General features: G+C 41.7%; 1 protein-coding gene across 1 annotated transcript; it reads left to right on the top strand.

Moving 5' to 3' along the window:
• The first annotated feature begins 4,336 nt into the window (after positions 1–4,336).
• LOC124594975 lies at positions 4,337–10,625 on the top strand. Its single transcript, XM_047133506.1, has 2 exons — positions 4,337–4,449; positions 10,247–10,625. The coding sequence occupies exons 1-2, from the start codon at positions 4,337–4,339 to the stop codon at positions 10,623–10,625; spliced, it is 492 nt and encodes a 163-aa protein (XP_046989462.1).
• Positions 10,626–25,356: the final 14,731 nt, after the last annotated feature.

The raw sequence follows: 25,356 nt of genomic DNA, 5'->3' as shown, positions 1-25,356 counted from the left end.
CGACGGGCTTACGCCACCATAGTGGGAGGGCCTGTATGCCCACATGGAACGCCTACTGTTCAATGTCGGTTCGAACGTCTTGCTGCATCAGTAATCACTCCATTGTCCACGTACTGCTATCCGCGGAGTGCATCCTTCATTTGGCCAAACAGATGGGAGTCGGGCTGTAGGGTGCATGAACAAGAACAATTAAATGAAGTTTTGTGAGCTCCTGTCGAGTGCGCAGACTTGTGCGAGGCCTTGCGTTGTCATAGAGAAAGAGAAGTTCGTTTGCATTTCTGGGACGACGAACACTCTGAAGTAGTTTCTTCAATTCCCTGAGGGTACGTGCGTCTGGTCGGCACACAGGAGGTTGGACAGGTTTGCGCGGACTTGTTGCGAAGATGACAGACACCTCGCAAAACGACTCACCCTGTTTTTGTTCACTTTCAGCTCTTAGTAGACATTCTGAAGGAGCCTATGAATATCTACGATGCTCTGGTTTTCTGCCAAAAGAAATTCAATGACAATTCTCTGCTTGAACTGTACCTCCGATACAGACACCACTTTGAAGGCTACGTATTGCGCCAAATTCCATCTTTTTTCAACCAGAGCTTGTAACGCCGGAAATGCATCCCCACATCGTCTGAGGATGTTCGTGTAACCTAAACAGACTCAGAAGCTGTGCAAGGAAAAACCGTGTTACATTACATGCTGATCGCCCCCCGTACTTGATACTAAAACCTGTTTTGAAAATGGGACACGAAACAGTAGTATAATCAGCAAGTATTTGAACAGTATTTTGGAATCTTAAAACGTTTCGCCAACAATTTGGCTCTTACTAACATATTTTTTTTTTTTTTTATTCAATACAATATAGCTGAGGTTCATTAGTTGGGATCAATTACTGAGGGAGCAGCACAACTTTTTTTGGACTTGAGAAGCTTTTACCATTCAAACTATTGAAAAACGTTGACTTAGAATCGTTCTTTAAATGGTTGCATTAACTGATATGATAACCATAGATTTTCTTTGGGAATGGATGCTTCCTTGTGTCAAGTAGAGCATATATGAAATATGGGGTCCCTGAATCTGTTACGTTCTGTACAGTTGCAGCCAATTAATCTTAAAAGAACAAAAAAGCTATTTAAATGATTGCTGAAGTTCATAAGTACTTTCATTATTATAATAATTGTATTACTGGCTCAATATTTGGCATGGGGACCAGAAGTTATTCTACCAGTCGACTGAGATCAGAACGAAACACTTCTAACAAGGCAACATATCAAAACGCTTTTACACACAAAAACATGAATAATACCACTTTAACTTACCCGTGAAGCAGGTATTCATTAAGCTGATCGTTAAACTGCAGTGGCCAATAACCAATATCAAGATCACTGATTTGTTCAGTTCGTTTTAATACTGAATAGACATTTTAGTGAAAATGACTTTAAAGCCATGTAATTAGTTCTTTACTCTGGACCTGCTCTTTTGCAACACTTTAACTATTCGCTTATGAATATTTATGTGGAGTATTTGAGAAACACAAATAACTGAACACTTAAGGAACTTACTACCCCACAAATGTTAGTGAGCACTATTAAAGCGTTATTCTGCAGTTCAATAAAATAGAACACTCGGATACACTGCACCATTAGGAAAAGGACTGTGTCTAGGTAAAATGACTAAGGATTAATTTAAAATTCCTGTCACCAAATTGAACTAAAAATTATTATTATTTGCATATAAAGCAAATAACTGGTCAATTCAAACAAATGCATTACTAATCTTTTGCCTGAAATGCAGGTGGAGGCGGTGGCAATGTCCTGTGGCTGCGGTAAAGGTGGCAAACGTACTTATGGCTCTTGATGCAAAAAGTCTCTGAAAATTATGTTTTTGGAACAGGATTTCTGTATTTCAGAGTCAACCAATAAACGTCAGGAAAACTAAGCAGTAATCTTCCTCATCCGAAGCATTACTAATAATTCTTGCTGCGCTCCTTGCCTTCTTCAAAACACGACATGTGAACAATTTACAAGCTAGCCACTGACTGACTGTACCAGAAAGACTCCTTTCAGCCCTACCGCCAAATCGATCTTTTCCGTTCCGGTCATGTGGGTTTCTTAGCAGAAGAACTTCTGTCCGGGTTTCACATAAGTACAAGCCTACGTTTCTTATACATCAACCAGTTCTAAAAATACTTCTTCAACATTTCAGCATATTTACAGAACATAGTTTATGAAATTATACAGGGTGAAAACTATTTAAACCGACAAACTCTGGGAGGTTATAGGGGACATCAAAACAAATATTTTTCCGTGATGTCATTTTTTCCTATGAGGATTATTTAAACCGGTGGAGCCCGTATTACGCTCTTCAGTTGTTAGAGGCCGTATTACGATCTTGAGTTGTTGGAGGGGGCATTACGCTCTTCAGTTGTAGGCAACTGCTGTCCACCAGTGTAATAGTGCATTGTCTCTGTTTACTAATGGAGTGATACACCTGGAATAAGTACACTGATATGGTTGGTGCGTACTACGTAGCGCACCACAACGGACGAGCTGCACAGCGGGTTAATCAACAACAATATCCTAATCGTCGTATCCCGCATCATACGACCTTTGCTGCTGTGTACCAACGTCTGCGTGAGACCGGGTCATTTAGCAGATTGCCTAGACAGGTACGCCGTCGAACGGCAAGAGTGCTGCAATTTGAGGAAGCTGTCTTGCAGCATGTAGAGCGGAATCCTTCAATAAACACTCGTGCGATAGCACGTAACATGGGGACGAATCAGACGAATGTAAGAACAGTCCTTCGAGAGCAATTGTTACGTCCATTTCACTTACAGCGTGTCCACAACCTGGAACCAGTTGATTATTCACCCAGAGCACAGTTTCTGCAGTGGTACATGGAACAGTATGAAATGCATCCTACATTTCCATCCTCTGTGTTGTTTACCGATGAAGCAACGTTCGGGCGTGATAGAATCTGGTTCAAATGGCTCTGAGCACTATGGGACTTAACATCTTAGGTCATCTGTCCCCTAGAACTTTGAACTACTTAAACGTAACCAACCTAAGGACATCACACACATCCATGCTTGAGGCAGGATTCGAACCTGCGACAGTAGCAGCCCCGCGGTTCGGAACTGCAGCACCTAGAACGCGGCCGGCAATAGAGTCTTCAACATGCACATTTCGCATGTTTGGAGTGAGGATAACCCACATGCCACAGTTACTAGCGCTCATCAAGTGCGGTTCTTCGTTAATGTGTGGGTCGGTGTTGTTGGGGACTGTTTAATTGGGCCGTATCTGCTACCTAGGCCATTAAATAGCAGGCTCTATTACAATTTTCTTGCCAGAGCATTGTCAGAATTGCTGAAAGGCTTCGCGCTCCCTACAAGACAACGCATGTGGTTCCAACATGACGCGGCGCTGGCACATTTCAGTCGCCGTGTGCCTCGATTCCTGGACCGACGGTTCCCAGAAACGTGGATTGGCAGAGGTGGTCCGGTACCATGGCCTGCTCGATCCCCAGATATGTCCGCTCTGGACTTTTTTGTGTGGGGAGAGATGCGCAACCTTGTTTACGCAACTCCTGTTTCATCAGAAGAGGATCTGGTTGCCCGGATAGTAGCAGAAGCAGGAACAATTCCGGATACTCCTGGCGTTTTTGCCCGTGTTAGACAGAACATGATCCGACAGTGTAACCTTTGTTTACGTGTCAATGGAGGCATTTTTTACTGTAATCGAAATTGGGTTGTGTTAATGTGTTGTCTCTTGGTCATAAAAACATGGAAAAGTGTTTGTTGGTTTAATTAATTTGGCGCCAGAGAAATCTTCCTCTACCGGTTTGAATACTCCTCATACGAAAAAATGACATTAGAAAGAAATATTTGTTTTGATGTCCCCTACAACCTCCCAGAGTTTGTCGGTTCAAATATTTTTCACCCCGTATGCATACGTTAATTACAGTGATATAAATTGACAGGAAATATGATCAAACATTTACGTAGAGACTGAATCAAAAAACATGGTGACACAGGTGTCACATTAAGCGTAGGCGGACAAAGAAGCGGGTATAGTCGATATCAAATATAAATGTTATAGTCTCTCAGCCGTCCTTGAATCATGCATTTAACTGGTATGCAAATATGCACACTCATTAACTGGTTAAGTTTTGAATTAATTTTTAGTTTCAACTGCTTTATTTTATTTAGTCTCATTAATTCTGTAGTTTTACCGTCATCAATCACACTCTGAGAAGGTTGTGCTGCAAGCATTACCTGTTAGCGGCTGACAGATACTGATGGCACTTTGTTGCACAGACGAGTTTCAGAGAAGCAGACTCCGAGATGAGGACTCGCGCAGCAGCAGCGTGGCTGGCGGCAGCAGCCGCCCTCGCCCTCCAGCAAGTCGCCTGGGGTCACGTGCTCAGCAGACAGGACACCAGCCTCAGTTCGCAAAGGTAAGAGTCTCCCAGGGTGCGACGTGAAGTCACGCAGGAGGCCTTAGGCCAGGACGGAAACTTGAGGAGACTTACCCCACTGCCGAACAGGTCACTAGAACAACTGGTCAAACTGCTGTTCAATCACTCTTATTTACCGTCGCGTTTCGGTCACAGCCCATCATCAGAACATCAAAAATGAAAGTGTTCATACACAGTTGTTGTTGTTCTGGTCTTCAGTCCTGAGACTGGTTTGATTCAGCTCTCCATGCTACTCTATCCTGTGCAAGCTTCTTCATCTCCCAGTACCTACTGCAACCTACATTCTTCTGAATCTGCTTAGTGTATTCATCTCTTGGTCTCCCTCTACGATTTTTACCCTCCACGCTGCCTCCAGTACCAAATTGGTGATCCCTTGATGCCTCAGAACATGTCCTACCAACCGATCCCTTCTTCTTGCCGGGTTGTGCCACAAACTTCTCTTCTCCACAATCCTATTCAATACCTCCTCATTAGTTATGCGATCCACCCATCCAATCTTCAGCATTCTGCTGTAGCACCACATTTCGAAAGCTTCTATTCTCTTCTCATCCAAACTATTTATCGTCCATGTTTCACTTCCATACATGGCTACACTCCATACAAATACTTTCAGAAACGACTTCCTGACTCTTAAATCTATAATTGATGTTAACAAATTTCTCTTCTTCAGAAACGCTTTCCTTGCCATTGCCAGTCTACATTTTATATCCTCTCTACTTCGACCATTATCGGATATTTTGCTCCACAAATAGCAAAACTCCTTTGCTACTTTAAGTGTCTCATTTCCTAATCTAATTCCCTCAGCATCACCCGACTTAATTCGACTACATTCCATTATCTTCGTTTTGCTTTTGTTGATGTTCATCGTGTGCCCTCCTTTCAAGACACTATCCATTCCGATCAACTGCTCTTCCAAGTCTTTTGCTGTCTCTGACAGAATTACAATGTCATCGGCGAATCTCAAAGTTTTTATTTCTTCTCCATGGATTTTAATACCTACTCTAAATCTTTCTTTTGTTTCCTTCACTGCTTGCTCATACACAGTATGGAGTTATATGTGTCTGCTGCCAAGACCAGTTGAATTCTGATGCTGACGGCAGATGCACTGATCAGCTAGAACATTATGACCACCTACATAATAGCCGTTATGTCCACGTTTGGCGATGACAATAGCGGTGATGTGTCGTGGCATGGAAGCAGTGACGTCTTGGTAGGTCTAGGTCCGGTAGGCCGCTGGATGGAGCTGGTACAACATATGCACACACAAGTTACCTAATTCGCGTAAATTCCGGGGAGGGCAGATGAGCTCTGACGCCACGTTCAGTCGCATCCTAGACGTATTCGATCAGGTTCAAATCTGGCGAGTTGGGGGACCAGCATATTAACTGGAACTCGCCACTGTGTTCTTCGAATCATACCATCACACTCCTGGCCTTGTGACATGGCACACAATCTTGTTGAAGAAGGCCACAGCCGCCAGGAAAGACGATCGTCATGGAGGATGTAAGTGGTCTACAACTGGTGTAAGATACTCTTTGGTCGTCATGATGCTTTGCACGAGCTCCACTGGACCCATGAACGCTCGCGTGAATGTCCCCAAGATCATAATGGAACCGCTGCCAGCTTGTCTGTGCTCCGCAGTGCAGGTGTCAAGGAGGTGTTCCGATGGAAGACAACGGATTCGCGCCCTCCCACTGGGATGATGAAGAAGGCATCTGGGTTCGTCAAAGTATGAAACCCTCTGACACTGCGCCAACATCCAGTGCCGATGGTGACTTGCCCATTTCAGTTGTAGTTGCCGATGTCGTGGTGTTAACATTGGCTTACGCATGGATCGTCGGCTATGGAGGCTGGAGGTCCAACGTTAGGAGTGTTTGGTGCGTTGTGTGTTCAAACACACTTGCACTCTCCCCAGCATTAAAGCCTGATGTTAGTTCCGCGTCAGTTCGCCGCCTGTCCTGTTTTACCAATCTACCCAGCCTTCGAAGTCCGACATCTGTAATAATGGGTGGCTGCCCAGTCCCACGACGTCTGGACGTGGACTTTGGTTTTATCACGTGTTTGAACAGTCACCGCAGCACTCCTCGAACACCCGACAAGCGTGCAGTTTACGAAATGTTCCTGCCAAGCCTCTGCGCCATCACAGTATGCCCTCGCTCAAACTCAGATAGATGGCGCGCCTTCCCCGTTCTACACAGCAGTCATTCCTCGCCAGACGACGCTACTGTCACGTGGACGGCTTTATATCGAATACAGGTGGGCGGTTAGAATGTTCTGTCTGATCAGTGTACAAGTGACTTCATACTCTGTAGGAAGACTATGGCATTCTGATGATGGCCTTTGCCTGAAATGCGTCAGTAAAGAAGAATCTTTGAATCAGTTATTCTAGCTACCTATCCAGCAGTGACGTAAGTTTCCTCAGAGTAAGAGTATGACTGTGGTACACACTGCCAAGGCCGAGACGTAGCTGCCTATAGTACAGATTTCGTACTACAACAAAAGCTCTGTAAGCTTTTAGTACCGAAAACGAAACGTTGTAAAGCCTAGAATACTTTCCACATATCTGTCTTGAAATTACTGAATAACGCAGATCAGAGATAGGGGTTGAATTTTGACATGGGTCCCAACTGAAGCACGTAATAATGGCCACATACCAAAATCAGCTGACACTATATGACAAGTGTTGTTGAATAAATAAACATTGACTAAAAAATTCAAAACAGGCAAAGGTCGTACAATTGTTCTAACCCTCAGAATATTTAAATACATCGACTGAACTTTCCAGTAACAAAGAATACTAGCAAACATAACGTAAGATGTCAGACTCGCTTGGCAAACTCTCACTCTAGCGTTTGGAACGCGCATAAACAAAGAGCAGCGCTGATATTTTAAATTGCCTTATTTCGAGTACTACGACGAGTTCAGAGGTAATCGTTCTTTATCACATGACATGAGTTTCATTGCAATCTAATCTTGTGTAAAACAATACATAAAAGTGTGGTATATGACCATGAGCGATTACGTAGAAATTTCTTCCAGTACTCGATCTCCCATCTAGATGCACTGTTCTCATAACTTCATCATCCCTGTTTCATGTTACATGCCAGCTAGAAAAGGTCTATTCAGATGTCGATGATCGTGTTCTTTGACTAGACGAAATAAGTCATGCATCCTCCATAGTGAAGATGATGGCTTGAAGGAGATACTGCCGGGATACTCTCGACACCACAAACCTAGAGAGGATGGAAGTCCGAACAACTTTCGAAGTTCCCTAACGCCTGTATTTTTCCCAAAGAAATATTAAGCGTTCAAGCTTCGATGAATTCATTTCATTGGTATATCACGTTAGAAGACATTGAGCAACACAGAAAAACATATGGATGAAACAACCGCTATGACAGGTATATTTGTACAGCCATCATGCGACGCCAGCGCCACTTTTCTGTCTGCATACTTTTCTCTTCTCAGCAGCAGTTTATTGTTTTCAGAGCCGAAACGTTAAAGATTAGCTGAAGAGTGTAGGTGGCACGATGCCGCTTGTAATGGAGCTGAGTAATTCTTTAGGCACACCGTGCAGTCACTGGTCTTCATACCTCGTGCAATGTTGCCCGACATGCATTATCTGTGAAATAGTTGACCGATCTACGGATCTATGCGCGAACACTGTAACATCTAAAAGATTCCTTATTACTTGCCTTTGTAAACTCTAAACAGAAAAAGGAAGAAAATATTTGCTTTCCTATATACAATTTGCAACATTATGTACATATTGGTTCGACTTATTTGTATCTCGTGCTGTGTCACCAGATGCCTACATATTCCCGCAGCTTGATGGATGGAAAACTAAATTTAAGAATCTTTAAGAACTAAGCAGCCGTCACTTGTGTGTTAGCCCATACAGTTTAGTATTTTCATTAATTTGTTTCTATGCCACTACCGCAAACTACGACCAAACATCGCTTCCAGCAGTCGCACGCTGTTGAAATGTGCTGCTTTGATAATTCTGCTCTGTGTATTTCCCCAGTTATGATAGTGGATTAACTAAATATTTATAAAATAAAAGAATAAAAATTTAGATATTTCACAATATTAATTTATTTAACCAATTTTCGTCTTACAAGGCCGTCATCAGACAGGTTACAGTTTATAAGCCGGATGTTGGTGGCCGGCGGGTGTGTCCGAGCGGTTCTAGTCTCTTTAGTCTGGAACCGTGCGACCGCTGCGGTCGCAGGTTCGAATCCTGCCTCAGGCATGGATGTGTGTGATGTCCTTAGCTTAGTTAGGTTTAAGTAGTTCTAAGTTCTAGGGGACTGATGACCTCAGATGTTAAGTCCCATAGTACTCAGAGCCATTTGAACCGAAAGTTGGTCATATAAACAAATTCATAACGTAGAACTCATGCTTTTCATATATATATATATATATATATATATATATATATATATATATATATATATATATATATACTTTTCTCTCCTGAGCAGCAGTTTACTGTTTTCGGGGCCGAAACGTTAAAGATTAGCTGAAGAGTGTAGGTCGCACGATGCCGCTTGTAATGGAGTTCATATATATAATGTGTGTGTGTGTCCGGAAAGTAAGTACCGTTCTGAAAAAACACTGGTAAGTCTCTCAAACCGAAATTTATTTTGACAAGAGAGGGAATTTCTTTAACAATTTTTTTTATTAAGTTGCCACAATTGTTCAGACAATTGTCATAGCAGGAAACCAACTTTTCTATCGCCATGTTCTGCTTCGTCATCGCTGTCAAAGAGCCTTTCTCTAAAATCACGGTTCAAGTTTAAGAACAAGTGGTAGTCATAAGGTGCTAAATCTGGGCTGTACGACGGGTGATCGAACTGCTCCGAACCGAATTGCTGAATAACTTTTTGAGTGACTCCAGCAAAATGGGGACGTGCATTATCATGAAGCAGCGCAATGTCTTGACTGAGCATTCGACGTCTTCCTGGGGACTGGGAGTTTGTGTTGTTCACATCATTTCATCATCATCATCATTCGTGATAGAGGCAAGATTGGACAATGAAAAAAAATTGGATTATGTAAAATTTGGGACTTTGTACAGCCGCTGATGACCGCGCAGTTGCCCCCCCCCCCCCCCCTCCCAAACTAAACATCATCATTCCACGTCTTTTGTTTTGAAATGCTCACCGAAGTTTTCGCAGTGTTTCACATATTGGGGGGGCATCTTTCTACGTAGAGGGCATAGAAAAGTTGGTTTCACACAACGATAGATGTTGAACAACGGTTGCAACTATGTAGAGAAATAGTTTAAAATTGGTTTAAGAAATGCTGTTTCTTGTAAAAATATTTTTGGTTCAAAATGGTTCAAATGGCTCTGAGCACTATGGGACTTACCATCTGAGGTCATCAGTCCCCTAGAACTTAGAACTGCTTAAACCTAACTAACCTAAGGACATCACACACATCCACGCCCAAGGCAGGATTCGAACCTGCGACCGTAGTGGTCGTGCGGTTCCAGACTGAAGCGCCTAGAACCGCTCGGCCACACCAGCGGGCAAATATTTTTGGTTTCAAATAATTGTTTTTGTGAGTTTTGTTTCCAAAACGGTACTTACTTTCTGGACATGCCTCGTGCTAATTATGTAGTACTACCAAGCAGCAACCGAAGAATCAGTTAACAAAGAAGTATACAATTCTCCAAATTTTCAAACTTCTTTTTCAAAATCCGTGAGTATTTGTTGATATTAATGTTATCACGCACTAATAGCTGAGACCGCGGTGTTATTTGTGTGCGAAGCAGAGAAACACGAGCCGCGCGGGGCGACCACATGGAGGAGGACCACATGGACGAGCATCCGGGCCACGCCAAGTCGGACTCGGCGCTCAGCTACTACGAGTTCCTCATCAACGAGGGATCCTACAAGTTCTGGGCGTGGTTCCAGCTGGCGACGGCGGCGCTGCTCATCTACTCGGTGTTCGCGGCCATCTACTACTCCAAGTACACGTACTACACCATCGCCTCCGACTACGACTACGACTACTTCTTCAAGCGGTCCGGCGAGCCGGCGCCGGCGGCGCGGTCGGCCCCCACGACACAGAGCTCCACCTTCCTGGGACTCTCCGCCCAGACCTACCAGAGGATCCTCGACGCCATCACCAGCAAGAATTACTCATGACCACCTCCCCGCCAAGACCGTGCTCACTACATGTCATGAGTAAACCCTTGCGGCCACTCCTCAGGAGTGATAAACAGTGACCTGATCGACCAGACTCGGACACTTGTATCCTTCGCAGGATGCCCTCCCGTACTCTCAGAGTAAAGGGCGTTCACGAGCGCAAGAGATGGACTGTTAATCTAACTGTGTTCCAGACGTGCTCCTTATGTCTGATTGGGCGAATGTCCGTATTAATACAGTAAACCGAAAATGTTGTTCTACCAAAGAGACGAAACTGTTCCACGACTGTTGTTGAGAAAGCAATAACAAGACGTAGAAGGTTTTTCGTCTCTCTATAGAAGCATTGCATGAAGGTCGTGTGATTAACAACACGAAATCAATCACACCACTCACACATCAATTTCTGCAACGTGCATTTCTTTTCCTAAGTCAAATGATACTTTTTTATTTATTTGTTTATTTATTTATCTTTGGTGGAGTGGGCCATTTCCCGGAATATATTTTTCTTTCTGACTGAATTGGATTCCATTGCAAGAAATACTGCGAAATCATGTAGCGTACAATTTGGAAGAACGTTTCTATGCGGCTGAGAGTAACTCTGCCTGAATCAAAATTAACTAGTCCATTAGAACTTTGTTTTAATTTATATGAGTCAATCGCGATTGGTAATCTGTTCAGTTTGTTACGGACATGAAACGAGAATCTAAAAAGGTATCCCATATGTAAGGCAATAACCACTTCGTACCATTCAATAAAACACAACCTAATATTACACTGAAAATTGTACTTAAACTTTTCAGATGGTTGGGTATTAGAGGAGAAACGTATATTCAGCCTTATGCCAGCAATTCTCTAATGTTCATGATGTGACGAGTGGTGAGTGCTTAATGGTCAATGCGGTCCACTACTGATTCGATGTATGCATCTTAGAGACGACACTCGCACTGTTTCCTTCTTTCTCGTGCTGTCAGTTGTCTGCTGATGCATACTGGATATGGTTTCATAATCCCGTACCTGCATGCCTCCAACTCAGAACTGTTGATCTGGCCCACATCTCAACAAATGCGCTTGTTGTGTGGATCGTAGCGATGGTGATTCCACAATGCTGAAGCAACCACGGCATGGTAGCACCTATTGCAAAGAGAACGCCGTCGACGACGGAAAGAAAAGCAGTTCTAAGTTTGATGTAAAGGTACTTAAGAAAGTTTCAAGGTATTTATTGTAAAAGGTAACTCGGGTTTCTTGATTTTATTTGTTTTTGAGAGTTATTTATTTCTACGCTGTGCCTGTACTGTTAAGGAAGCAAGTTAGTTCCGATTTTCGGTTTTATTTACTTTATATATAGCGTTGCTGTACTGAGTTTCGGAGGAGTGCGGCCAACAAGCTGTGCAAGAGGGGAGTTGGATCCCGACTGCCAAATTCTTTTAAAGAGAGCTTTGTATCTGAAACTATACTATGTTTTTGCAATTGTACATAAGAGTTACGCACAACAAAAGAAACGTCAATGTATCGGCAATACTGTGTTTCTTTGCTTAGAACTGTTTGTCTGTTGACACAGATTTCTATAAGAAATGTATTAGAAAGTACAAATTCTAGTAATATTTAACACATTGATATTTTTATGTAATATTTATAAATGTACAAATAAATTTATTGTAATGTAATATTGGCGTCTTACCATTAGTTTATCAAATTGTCAGTTACTATTTCTTTAATTTATTGCCCGATTTTAAGTATCCCTTCATTCTTCCCATCTTGTAATTCTTCTCGTCAATGTATTTTTTCATCCAAAATTACTGTTGTTTTAGGATTTTGTGAATACACACATTGATTAGAGTCTGATTAACAGTACAGCTCATCACATGTCGATTATCACACGAAACAAGAACTTCGCTAATAGTTCACATACGTTTCAGTTTATCGAAATGGGACTGTCTACTAGCGATGGGAACCAAAAGGGGTAAATATTTTCCAAAATATATAATATTGGTAATTTGTTTATCCATGGAAATACTGAAGCAAATATGATCGCATTAAAAAAGAAAATTTATTTTAATGGTATTTGAGAGCTCTTAAAACAGGAGTAATACGAGTAAATGATTTTGTTAATAGAGAGTGCAAATTTTCAAAATATGAGAGACAGAGCTACAGGTTCATCGTTTCTTCACTGTTGGACTATGTTTACAAGGTAATGAAGTTGAAATGAAATTTTCTACATAATCACGAACAAAAAAATGATATAGGTTTAAAATTAATAAGGAGCTGAAGTCACTCGCACTGTCACTCCATAACGGAAGTTCATTTTCGCTGCAAACACAGAATTGCCGTGCGCACTGAAGAATTTGCGGAAATCTTTTATTCTTTTTAATACTTGTGGAGCGATGATTTAGCATAGAAGCCACATGTTCTTAATTTTCTCTAGATCTTCCTACATCTTCATTGATATTTTACTGACTTTCATCGAGGCCACGGCAGTTGATGCATCACCGTAGACCACTGAGTAAATAATGCATGTCACTTTATTTATAATATTTTTGTACAGATGGATCCATATGTCTTTCAATAGTCGATGAAAATCTCTGATAACACTTAGGAGTTATAAGTTGCATGATTCTCCTTAACACTTGTTTCGACACAGACCACTGAATTTCGTTATCCCCATAAATCGATTGAGAAGAACGCATTTTGGTTCCTTTTGGAAGAACATTAACAATTTCAACCCCTCCTTCCATTCTTTTCTTTCTCCACACCGAGCTCTGCTCCGGCTGCACTATTTCGTCGTTGAAAGGACGTCGCAATTTATGTTTGTATCTTCCATTCTTTCGAGACACATCTGAGGCGTCTAAATTCTAAGACACCAAGTGGTGCATAATCAAGGAAAAAGCTTGTTGCATTATGATATGATGCACTGTCACGCTTAATTAGTTTCATCATTGGATTACATGATCCCAAACAGAAGATCAAAAGATTCTGAAGCTAAAGTCACAAAGTTCGCTGAGTCCCATGCATCAGCAGGCCAACACCTTGTCGTCCGCTGACTTCTGTTCTTCCTTGCGCTCGTTTATCACCTGGCACATCGTCGATCAAAAACTGTAGCACAAAATCTCTAGAAATTTGAGCCATCATTATTCTCCACAGATCTCTGCCAGTTAGCAGTACATTCTGATCAGAAAGTGTCGCTTAATACGTCAGAAGGAAACCTACCCCTCAACTCGCCGCAATGGCGAGCAGAGTATCTGAAAAACTCAAGAGATCGTCACAAGATACTTTTTTCAGTATTAAAATACCTGCATTACTTTCAAAAATTAAATATTTTATTTTCTTAGTTATCCATTTGATTAATTTAATCGTTACGTTTCGTAGGGCACTGTAGTTTATTCTGTTATTTTCCATAAACTACAGGATTATATTTTACAACTTCAGTTTCATACCAAAAGCTTTATTCTCTGCCGTATTCGTATGGTTCATGTCTGTTTACGCAATCATGGATGGAAATTCGGTGCCTCAGCAGCGAGTGGAAGTGAGAAGCGTAGTAATAATGTGTAACTCGCGAGCAGCTTTGTACCGGAAGACCGTAGCGTGTCAAGTTACCTTCCATTAGGAATGAGGGATGCACTCAACGACTGTTCAAAATGATGTGATGTAATGTGGAAATTATCAGGTTCACCAACTAAGATTCTGCTAGAGCTTATGAACAAAAGTTCTAAACTTCACAAGATCATGAACACGGTACGTTTTAAGATGAAACAGAATGTAAGCATTTGGTGTTGGTGTTGTTGTTGTTGTGGTCTTCAGTCCAGAGACTGGTTTGATGCAACTCTCCATGCTACTCTATCCTGTGCAAGGTTCATCATCTCCCAGTACCTACTGCAACCTACATCCTTCTGAATCTGTTTAGTGTATTCATTGGTTTCCCTCTGCGATTTTTACCCTCCACGCTGCCCTCCAATACTAAATTGGTGATCCCTTGATGCCTCATAATATGCCCTACCAACCGATCCCTTCTTCTAGTCAAGTTCTGCCACAAATTTCTCTTCTCCCCAATTCTATTCAATACCTCCTCATTAGTTATGTGATCTACCCATCTAATCTTCAGCACTCTTCTATAGCACCATATTCGAAAGCTTCTATTCTCTTCTTGTCTAAACTATTTATCGTCCATGTTTCACTTCCATACATGGCTACACTCCATACAAATACTTTCAGAAATGACTTCCTGACACTTAAATCTACACTCGATGTTAACAAATCTCTCTTCTTCAGAAATGCTTTCCTTGCCATTGCCAGTCTACATTTTATAACCTACTTCGACTATCGTCAGTTATTTTGCTCCCCAAATAGCAATACTCATTTACTACATTAAGCGTCTCATTTCCTGATCTAATTCCCGCAGCATCACCCGATTTTATTCGACTACATTCCATTATTCTCGTTTTGCTTTTGTTGATGTTCATCTTATATCCTCCGTTAAAGACCATGTCCATTCCGTTCAGCTGCTCTTCCAGATCCTTTGCTGTCTCTGACAGAATTACAATGTCATCGGCGAAACTCAAAGTTTTTATTTTTCTCCATGGATTTTAATTCCTACTCCAAATTTTTCTTTTGTTTCCTGTACTGCTAGCTCAATATACAGATTGAATAACAACGGGGACAGGCTACAATCCTGTCTCACTTCCTTCCCAACCACTGCTTCCCTTTCATGTCCCTCGAATTTTATAATTGCCATCTGGTTTCTGTACAAATTGTAAATAGTCTTTCGCTCCCTGTATTTACCCCGACCACCTTCAGAATTTGAAAGAGAGTATTCCAGTCAACATTGTCAAAAGCTTTCTCTAAGTCTACAAATGCTAGAAACGTAGGTTTGCCTTTCCTTAATCTATTTTCTAAGATAAGTCGTAGGGTCAGTATTTCCTCACGTGTTCCAACATTTCTATGGAATCCAAACTGATCTTCTCCGAGGTCGGCTTCTACCAGGTTTTTCATTCGTCAGTAAAGAATTCGCGTTAGTATTTTGCAGCCGTGGCTTATTATTCTGATACTTCGGTAATTTTCACATCTGTCAACACCTGCTTTCTTTGGGATTGGAATTATTATATTCTTCTTGAAGTCTGAGGGTATTTCGCCTGTCTCATACATCTTGCTCACCAGATGCTAGGGTTTTGTCAGGACTGGCTCTCCCAAGGCTGTCAGTAGTTCTAATGGAATGTTGTCTACTCCCAGGGCCTTGTTTTGACTCAGGTCTTTCAGTGCTCTGTCAAACTCTTCACACAGTATCATATCTCCCATTTCATCTTCATCTACATCCTCTTCCATTTCCATAATATTGTCCTTAAGAACATCGCCCTTGTATAGACCCTCTATATACTCCTTCCACCTTTCTGCTTTCCCTTCTCTGCTTAGAACTGGGTTTCCATCTAAACTCTTGATGTTCATGCAAGTGGTTCTCTTTTCTCCAAAGGTCTCTTTAATTTTCCTGTAGGCAGTATCTATCTTACTCCTAGTGAGATAAGCCTCTACACCCTTACATTTGCCCTCTAACCATCCCTGGTTAGCCATTTTGCACTTCCTGTCGATCTCATTTTTGAGACGTTTGTATTCCTTTTTGCCTGCTTCATTTACTGAATTTTTATATTTTCTCCTTTCATCAATTAAATTCAGTATCTCTTCTGTTACCCAAGGATTTCTATTAGCCCTCGTCTTTTTACCTACTTGATCCTCTGCTGCCATCACTATTTCGTCTCTCAAAGCTACCCATCCTTCTTCTACTGTATTTCTTTCCCCCATTCTTGTCAATCGTTCCCTAATGTTCTCCTTGAAGCTCTCTACAACCTCTGCTTCTTTCATTTTATCCAGGTCTCATCTCCTCAAATTCCCACCTTTTTGGAGTTTCTCCAGTTTTAATCCGAAGTTCATAACCAATAGATTGTGGTCAGAGTCCACATCTGCCTCTGGAAAAGTCTTACAATTTAAAATCTGATTCCTGAATCTCTGTCTTACCATTATATAATCTACCTGAAACCTGTCAGGTGTACTTAAATGTTCACTTTAAGAAGCGATCTTTGGTGTTGCTTTTTCTTTTTCTTCCACTAAACACCTGCATCTATACTATGATTACCTGTGTACAAGTTTTCATTCCTTTCAGTTTATTGACCAAGTACTGTAACATTGGCGAAAGTGATAACATTTATACCTCCATATGTGCTGTACTTCTTATATCATAACACCACAAATTTTTCTCAAGGACTCGTTCCTCTCATCACTCAGCAATCGTATGTATAGCGTCTCTGACGTTGAGAGATTTCACACCTTCAAATACGTTACACCCTTCTCGGGACTTCGTTAAAATTGAGTTGATGTACTTTCTGTGATACCGCCTCTTTTTCATTCTATCATTCACTGATCCATTGATTGCATAAGTGATATGACTTTTGGTCGAAGGGAGATAGCCTTTATATTCCATTTCTCTAAATCCTCCTCAAATGGATGTGGTAGTGCATTATCCAACAGCATTAGAGCACGAACAGGTAACATTTTTTGTTTCAAGTCTTTTTCAATAGACGAAACGAAATCGTCGAAGAACGAAGGTTTGAAAAGACTGTAGTCCATCCTAACAGATTTTTGATTGCGGTAATAAGGAAGATAGTAATGTTTTGAATGCTGTAGGCTTCTTACATTTGTCAGTAACGAACAGTGGAAGCTTGCGTGTACCATCTGAGTTACTGCAGGGAGCAACAGTTAGCTTATCTTTTTAAAGTTCTGTTCCTGCCACGGTTTCATATGATGCAGCGAGCGTTTTGTTTGGCAGCATTTTATACTTTAGGATTGTCTCGTCTATGTTATAGACTTGGCAAGGTAACAGTTCATTTTCTTCGACAATTTCTTGAAACTTCACAAGAACTTCCTTGGCCGCCTCGGCATCAGCAGATTGTTTTTCATCAGAAATTGAACCAAACCGAACGCCATGATGGCTTTTCCAGCGATGAATCCAGCCCTCACTACATGAGAACTCACTTCTGGCTTCCAGTTTTTTGTGCAAAACTACTGTCTTTTCTTTTGTAACGGGCCCAGATATTAGCGTTTTTTCCTTCTTTCTTGATGGAACCACATCCACAATGCGTTGTCAAGCAGTTCAAGTTTAGGCTTTTTAGATGTTTCGTGATTATTCAGAGCATTTCCACCATCTGTCATCACTGTACATGATTCAATGTCTTTCCGACTTCTTCTCCAGTCGCTTACTGTCGTTACGCCTACACTGAGTTCCCTGGTAATTTTTTGGAGCAATTCCTCATTATCTAGCCTTCGTAGCACTACTAATTTTTCATTTAATGATTGGGCAACATGACGATTCACTCCTGACAAGTTGATAAAAAACAAACAACTGCACAATGTGAAAAGAATATATGCAGTACTATAACAAACATAGAACAATGTCGTAAAACCACCGAACAGTAAGCCCCAAAAATTTCATATTGCAATACTGTCCAAAAAACACGGACAACGACAGAAACGATACGAGGGATGAAGGATCACTAAATCGGACAAGCGATAACAACAGTTATCAGTAAGGAACAATACAGTTTACAACAACGGCGCTACTGGTAGTGAGTCACCGCCCATGTCGTGACAAGTTCGGCTCGAGCACGGTCGGATCAACTGTATCGGCGGATCAGCCCAGGGGAGGGGGGGGGGGGGGACGAGAGGGGTTCTATTATATTAAAAACTTGTATGTAAAAACTGAAAATTAATGTTCCTTACGTAAGTTTCCGAGAGATATACTATCGTCTCTTGAGCTGCACAGGAATCTTTGAAGCTAGGTTCCACATTTTCAGAAACGAATTCCATAGTCTGGAGTAATATTTCTCCATTGCCCGGATAAGAAAAAAGTAACAGATAGATAAGAAAACTGAAAACAACCATAAACTGTAGTAACCTAACACGCTATCCTGATCTTTTGTATTCTAGTGTTTGATGATCTATAAGTAAAGAAAACACAATATTGACGTTCTGTGAATACAAGTTATTTGATTCTGAACCGGCTTTCAGCTTTTCAGGTTATCAGGTATCTCAATTGTGCAATCCGGAATGAAGGAAAGCATAAGGACACAGCAACCTAGAAAGGTTAATTTTGTTCCCGGACACTCAACATCTGAAATACTTATGTACTTTTTACTCCAGTTATAGATCACAAAGAATTTGTATATATCAAGTTTTTAGTTTCGGTCCATAATGACCACCTTCAGACCTACAAAACACGGAGGCAACTTGTCGTCCAGAGAATTATAAATCGAGAATTATAAAACAAGGCATCAGAAAACAACTTCAGCAAACGAAACAGTCACATAACCGATACATCCAGTTTACTAATGATGTCTAGTTGACATATGTAAAAAAGTACAGTCACAATAATGAGCCAAACAAGGTTCATCAAATACAAAAAAAATTTAAATATCACATTCACAGTTGTAATATACTGAAGAAAGTTATTACACTGCTGTGTAGCGACGACTGACATGCGTACAGTATCCCACGCTGGTTATCGCTGCTGCACAGCAGTACACATAGCTCGTACAATAGCTGTTTAATAAATGAATGTATCAGATACATTTCACGTAATGTCGAAAAAGTGCCATTGCAAAACAATATACACAGGCAGTCATAAACCAAGGTTCCAACCAGAATGAGAGCAATACAACACTGTATCCTATTTGGCGAACAGTAATCGAGAATTAGTTACTACAGTTACAAGATCGAATGAAGAAGCTATTTTACGGCATCACCTCCTCCCCTCCCCACTCAAGGAATGGCAGTGAAAATTTTAAGCTCCAGCACGGTTCGAACCACCTTGCCTCCGAGTAGAGCGTCACAGCAAAGGCGTGCGGTATCGACCTCGGCTACGGAGGCGGGTATTAAGGGCATACCATGTTTCCCAGCACACAACCGAAACAACTACCTTGTGTGTCCCTATCTTACTGTCCAGAAAACACCACAGTGTTCTGACAGTCTCAGTCCAATTACAAATCAGGCGACAACTCCAGTACGAATATGTTTGCTTCAATACCCGACAATGTTAGCTTTTCTAAAGTTTACAGATACCGAATTATGTTGGGTGGCTATATCGAGAGACACACAAGCCTTACGTTAATATATAAACAGAAAGGTATGCGAAAACATATTTTAGCGTTGGGGTATTTAAAGGTTGAATAAAGGAAGTACTGGGTTCTCACAAATTTTTCACATTCTCTACATAATCGAGATCATATATAACGTGATGTTTTTGATCAATATATATTCTCAACAGCCACTTTCGTGATTAGTAATTCACTTTCTCCCCAAGGACCATGGACATTACCAAGTTGGGGTGGCCTGTATGATTCAACGATACAGACAGCCATACCAACGCGACGGTACAACAATGACTGAGGTGTCTGTGTAGAGGACAGACTAACCTCTGTTCCTAAAACAGGTAGCAGCCTTTTCACTAGTTGCACGAGCAACATTCTGGGTGGCTGAGTGCTTAGGCCTTGCAATTTTACTTTGCATGGCCTTACAGTGCTGTTGCTGCTAACAGCTGAAAGCAAGGGGAAAATACAGCTATTAATTTTCCCGAGTGCATGCAGCGCCGAAGTATGGCTTAATTATTATGGTATCCTCTTGTGTAAAATATTCCAGAGCTAAAATAGTCCCCCATTCCTGGCTCCGAGTGGGGAATACTCAGGAAGATGTCTTCGTCAGGGGAAACAAAACTGGCATTACACGGGCCGGACGATGCAATCATAGAGCCATTAATTGCTCAGGTAGCTATGGCAAAATTATCACACCTGGTTTGCGAGAAATATGAGACCGGCGTAATACCCTCAGGGTTTGAGAACACTGCAATAAATCCTATTACATCGAAGGCAGGTGCTCACAGGTGTGGATATTACCGAACCATCAGTTCAATAAATCTTATTTACAAAATATTGACCCGAATTATTTACAAAAGAATGCAAAAATGGTAGAAGCCGACATCGAGGAGGATCATTTGGATTCCGGAGAAACTTAGGAAAACGCGAGGCAACACTGACCCAATGACGTATCCCTGCTTATCCTATAAGATAGGCATTTGTAGATTTTGTAACAAGTCCGATTTATTTATCTCGACCCGATCGGATCTGATAGCAATAGCAGCCCAAAATAATTATTAATTAATGTGACCGTGTACCTAATGGGGCTGGCAATCGGAAGTGACTGCTACGGAGTTGTTACTTCCCAGTTTGTCCTTCTCAAATGCTGTAATAATGAAATGTCCGGTGACAAGAAGAAACGCCAACACAGCTTCACTAATCAAGGACCTATATTCGTTTTAAAAAACACAAAAGGAAGGAGACAGCCACTGCCTTCGTCATACATATTTAATTACGGCTAATCTCAGCACAGGCTTCCTCGCTATTCATTATCGTCACACGCAAATTCAATCACTGCAATCCAACACTGCAATCCAACACTGCAATCCAAATGATGCCGGCGCGGTAGACGCGAAACCACAAATAACAGCACAGAAATATCACTGATCACTCTCGTAATTATACTTTTTCACCTTCCCGTATTATTCTAGCACAAAGGGGTTAAACCGCGGCGATGGCCACTCCCTTTGTCGGTAAAGCCTTGCATTACAGCAACAGGCCTCCACACCGCTCGGCCCGCAACCTGGGAAACTGACTCAACTCTACACTCGCTCTCGCAACCCGACACTATCGATTGTTTATCCTATCGACCTGTGCCGAGTGCAAACTCATAGTAAGGGCCTACGGACACCTTACAATTTACAGCACGATTTTGACAAAGGTGAAGAAATTTTGAAGATAGGTGGGATAAAATACAATGAGCGAATGGTTATTTGCAGCTTATAGAGAAATGACTTATGAGAGTCGACGGATATGAAAGGAAAGCCGTAATTGGAGGGCAGTAAGACAAGGTTGCAGCCTATCCCCGATCTCTTCAGTCTATTCATTGAGCAACCTGTGAAAGAAAACAAGCAGAAATTTGGAATCGTTGTTGGTGAAGAAATACAGATTTTGATATTGTAATTCTGTCAGAGGTAGCAAAGGATTTGAGGAATAGTTGAAAGGTATGAATACTGTCTTGAAAACAGGTAATAAGATGAATAACAACAAATGTAGAACATGAGTAGTGGAATGTAGCCGAATTAAAACAGATGATGCTGAGAGAATTAGTTTAGGAAATGAAATACTAAAAGCATTAACTAGGTTTTGTTTTTAGAGGGAAAGGACTAGCTGATGATAGGCGAAGCAGAGACGATATAAAATGCAGACTAGCATAAACATGAAAATCACTTCTGAAAAAGAAAAAAATTGTTAACATTTACTATCGATTTAAGTGTACGATAAGCACTTCAGACTAGAGCAGAACAGAAGCTTTTGAAATGTGGTGTTGCAGAAAAATAGGGAGTATTGGATGGGTAGATAGAAAAGAAAATGAGTAGGTACTTAATCGAATTGTAGAAAAAAGAAAATTAGGGCACAACAGGAGTAAATGAAGGAATCGGTTGATAGAATACGTCCTGAGGCATCGCGAAATTGTCGATATGGTAATGGAAGGAAGTGTGACGGGTAAAAATTGTAGAGGGAGAACAAAGCTTCAACAAAGTAAACAGGCAAAATACAGACATGAAGGGGCTCGCAAGAGACCGACTAGCATGGAGAATTGCATGAAGCTAGTCTTCGGACTGAAGGCCACAACGACCATTTCACTTTATTATTGTGAACGTACTTTCACATAAAATAGCAACCTTCGCAAAACACCGATACTGTTTCAACAATACACTGCGTGTCCGCTACAGCTCCGTACATGAGATTACAGACTGTTACAGTAACTACGAGGTGATCTTAATGCTATCTAAATACAATGAGTGCCAAAAATCATGGGATAGCGACATGCACATGTACAGATGACGGTAGTATCACTTACACAAAGGCATTAAAGGACACTGGATCAGCGGGGCTGCCATTTGTACTCATTGATTAATCTCAAAAGGCATCCCACGCGATAGTGGCCGCACGACAGAAATTAACAGAATTTGAACGCAGGTTGGTAGGCTAGACACATGGAACATGTTTCGGAAGTCGTTAGGGAATTCAGTATTACGAGATCGACAGTATCTAGAACGTGCCGCGAGAACCAAATCTCAAGCATTACCTTCCACCACGAACAACTCACTTAACGAGTGAGAGCAGCGGCGTTTGCGTAGAGTTGTCAGTGCTAAGAGACAAGCAATACTGCGTGAAATAAGTGCAGAAATCAATGTGGGACGTACGGTGAACGTAGCCGTCAAGAAAGTGCGGATAAATTTTATTTTAATGGGCTATGGCACCAGACGACCAACGCGAGTACCTTTGCTAACAGTACGACAACGCCTGCAGTGCCGCTCCTGGGCTCGTGGCCATATTGGTTGGTCCCTAGACGACTTCAAACCGTGGCCTGATCAGATGAGTCCCGATTTCAGTTGGTAAGAGCTGATTGTATGGTTTGAATGTGGCGTAGATCCCAAGAAGCCACAGACCCAAGTTGTCAACAACGCACTGTGCGAGCTGGTGGTGGCTCCATAACGATGTGGTCTAAGTTTACATGGAATGGACTGGGTCCTCTGGTCCAACAGAACCGATCATTAAGTAGAAATGGTTATGTTCGGCTACTTGGATACCATCTGCAGGCATTTATGGACTTCATGTTCCCAAACAACGACGAAATTTTTATGGATTACAACGCACCATGTCACTAGGCCGTAACTGATCGCGATTGGTTTGAAGAACATTCTGGACAATTCTAGCGAATGATTTGGCCACACAGATAGAATAAGGTGAATCCTATCGAACATTTATGGGACATAATCGAGAGGTGAGTTTGTGCACAAAATCCTGCACCGGCAACACTTCCACATTCGTGGGTGACTACAGACGCAGTAGGGTTCAGTACTTTTGCGGGGGGCTTCCGACGATTTGTTGAGTCCGTGCCATGTCGAGCTACTGCCCTACGCCGAGCAAAAGGTGGTCCGATACGTTACTAGGAGGTATCCCATGATTTTTGTCACCTCAGTGTAAGATTATACAGAAATCTTACTGTGCGTATTGTCTTTGTTCTTCTTTATCGTATAAAACACAATCTGATATTTCACCATTTTTATGGATGTTTTTGTTATGGTTCCAGAAGGAAAATGATTTCTGAGAACTGCCTGAAACTTGCACCAGAAAATGAATTTATCTTACGGACATCCATTGCTCTTCCTGTTATACAGATGTAAGCTCGATGGCTGCTCCAGCGACGCTGCGCTGACGGGTGGCGCTCTCACGTTTCAGGGAACAGAACTACCACGGCGTATGCGCTCGGTAGCATTGTGGCTGTTCAACCTGTGGCGTCGCCTGCAGTATCGCAGACAAACGAAGTAAATCACGCTGTGTTGTTTACCATCTTTCGCTTGCTTCTTTCACTTCTTAAAGGGGGTTTCTACCCACATTTGTTCTGAGATATCAGTGTACATGTACCAGCGAACAAACTGGGCGCCGCACATCTTAAAATTTTTCTGCCGTTTACATTTGTTATTCGCACTACCTGCCGCACTTTCCTTGTCCATTACAAAGTAATCACCCCCCCCCCCCCACTTGTCTCAGGTGATTTTGCGTAACAACAGGAAACCGGAATGTGGATCCTCGGGTGGGGATTACAATTGCCGCTTCCCCGAGTACGAGTACCTTGGCATTGCAGTAACTCGTTTGGTGTAGAGCAAACATCAAGGTTTATAACGGTGTTGTGAATATTATCTGTCGAGTCCGCGCCCTCAGAAATACTAATTGTTTTGCCTAAGACGAGTCGAGGCCAGGTGGCTGACGAGAGCACATTTGTCGATAGAAGTCGAATAGTCTCCGTCGAACTCGCCAGTTTTCTCGGCACTGCCAAACTAATCACCCTTAAGCCGTCGTCATACGGCAGAAGTAAAAATAACGTTGATGTGGCGCTCTACGAGTTTTGTGACGTCGCTTTCTGTTATTTCACGTTGAGTAGACATTTCGTCACGTGAAACACAAAATAGATTCTTCGATATTTTGGCAACGTGCCACGTAAAGCAGAACCAATAAGAATCAAGAATGCTTTCTTCGTCAGAAGCTGAACTTTGCATTAAGCTGAAGCCCATGTTTGGTGGCTTTTACACCCTATCAATGTATGCTGTTTCGAAGCACCACCATGAAGAATCTCTTGCGAACGCGTAGTTATTAGTAGATTTATCGTAATAAAATGACGGGAAAAGTCATAATAGTGGTTACAGAATTTACGTGTTTAGTTATTTTCGTGCTATGAAAGTATGCTGTTTTAAGTCAACGGCACATTGAGATTCGTCTAAAACGTGTCATTCTTGGATTTGTTATAATTAAATGCCAGTTAATAACATATCGGCAATTACTGTCTTCATATGACCATAACAAAGTACAAGGCCGCTCAGTACAACAGGACGGGAGTGTAGCGCAGTCAGCAGGGGCGCCACCGTACGAAATACGGGGCAGTGGATGTGTCCAGACTCCTTTCTCTCATCGTCGCGTTTTGTAAAAGGGTGTGCGGCATTCTTATAAAATGAATACAAATAATTTCTGTAGTTAGCGATTTACTTTGGTGTAAATATGCAACCAGTCGCTTTTGTGGGTTTTTGATACGATTTGTTGTACCATTAGCTAGTTAATGAGCC

Source organism: Schistocerca americana, chromosome 1 (genome assembly GCF_021461395.2).
Source record: "Schistocerca americana isolate TAMUIC-IGC-003095 chromosome 1, iqSchAmer2.1, whole genome shotgun sequence".
NCBI classification, from domain to species: Eukaryota; Metazoa; Arthropoda; class Insecta; order Orthoptera; family Acrididae; genus Schistocerca; species Schistocerca americana.
This window is presented reverse-complemented; position numbering and strand designations above follow the sequence as displayed.

Bases quoted from the DNA above. Each gene is read 5' to 3' on its own strand.
- LOC124594975 (XM_047133506.1), top strand. From the start codon at position 4,337: ATGAGGACTCGCGCAGCAGCAGCGTGGCTGGCGGCAGCAGCCGCCCTC. The intron at 4,450-10,246 runs GTAAGAGTCTCC...TTGTGTGCGAAG, and splicing joins ACCAGCCTCAGTTCGCAAAG to CAGAGAAACACGAGCCGCGC.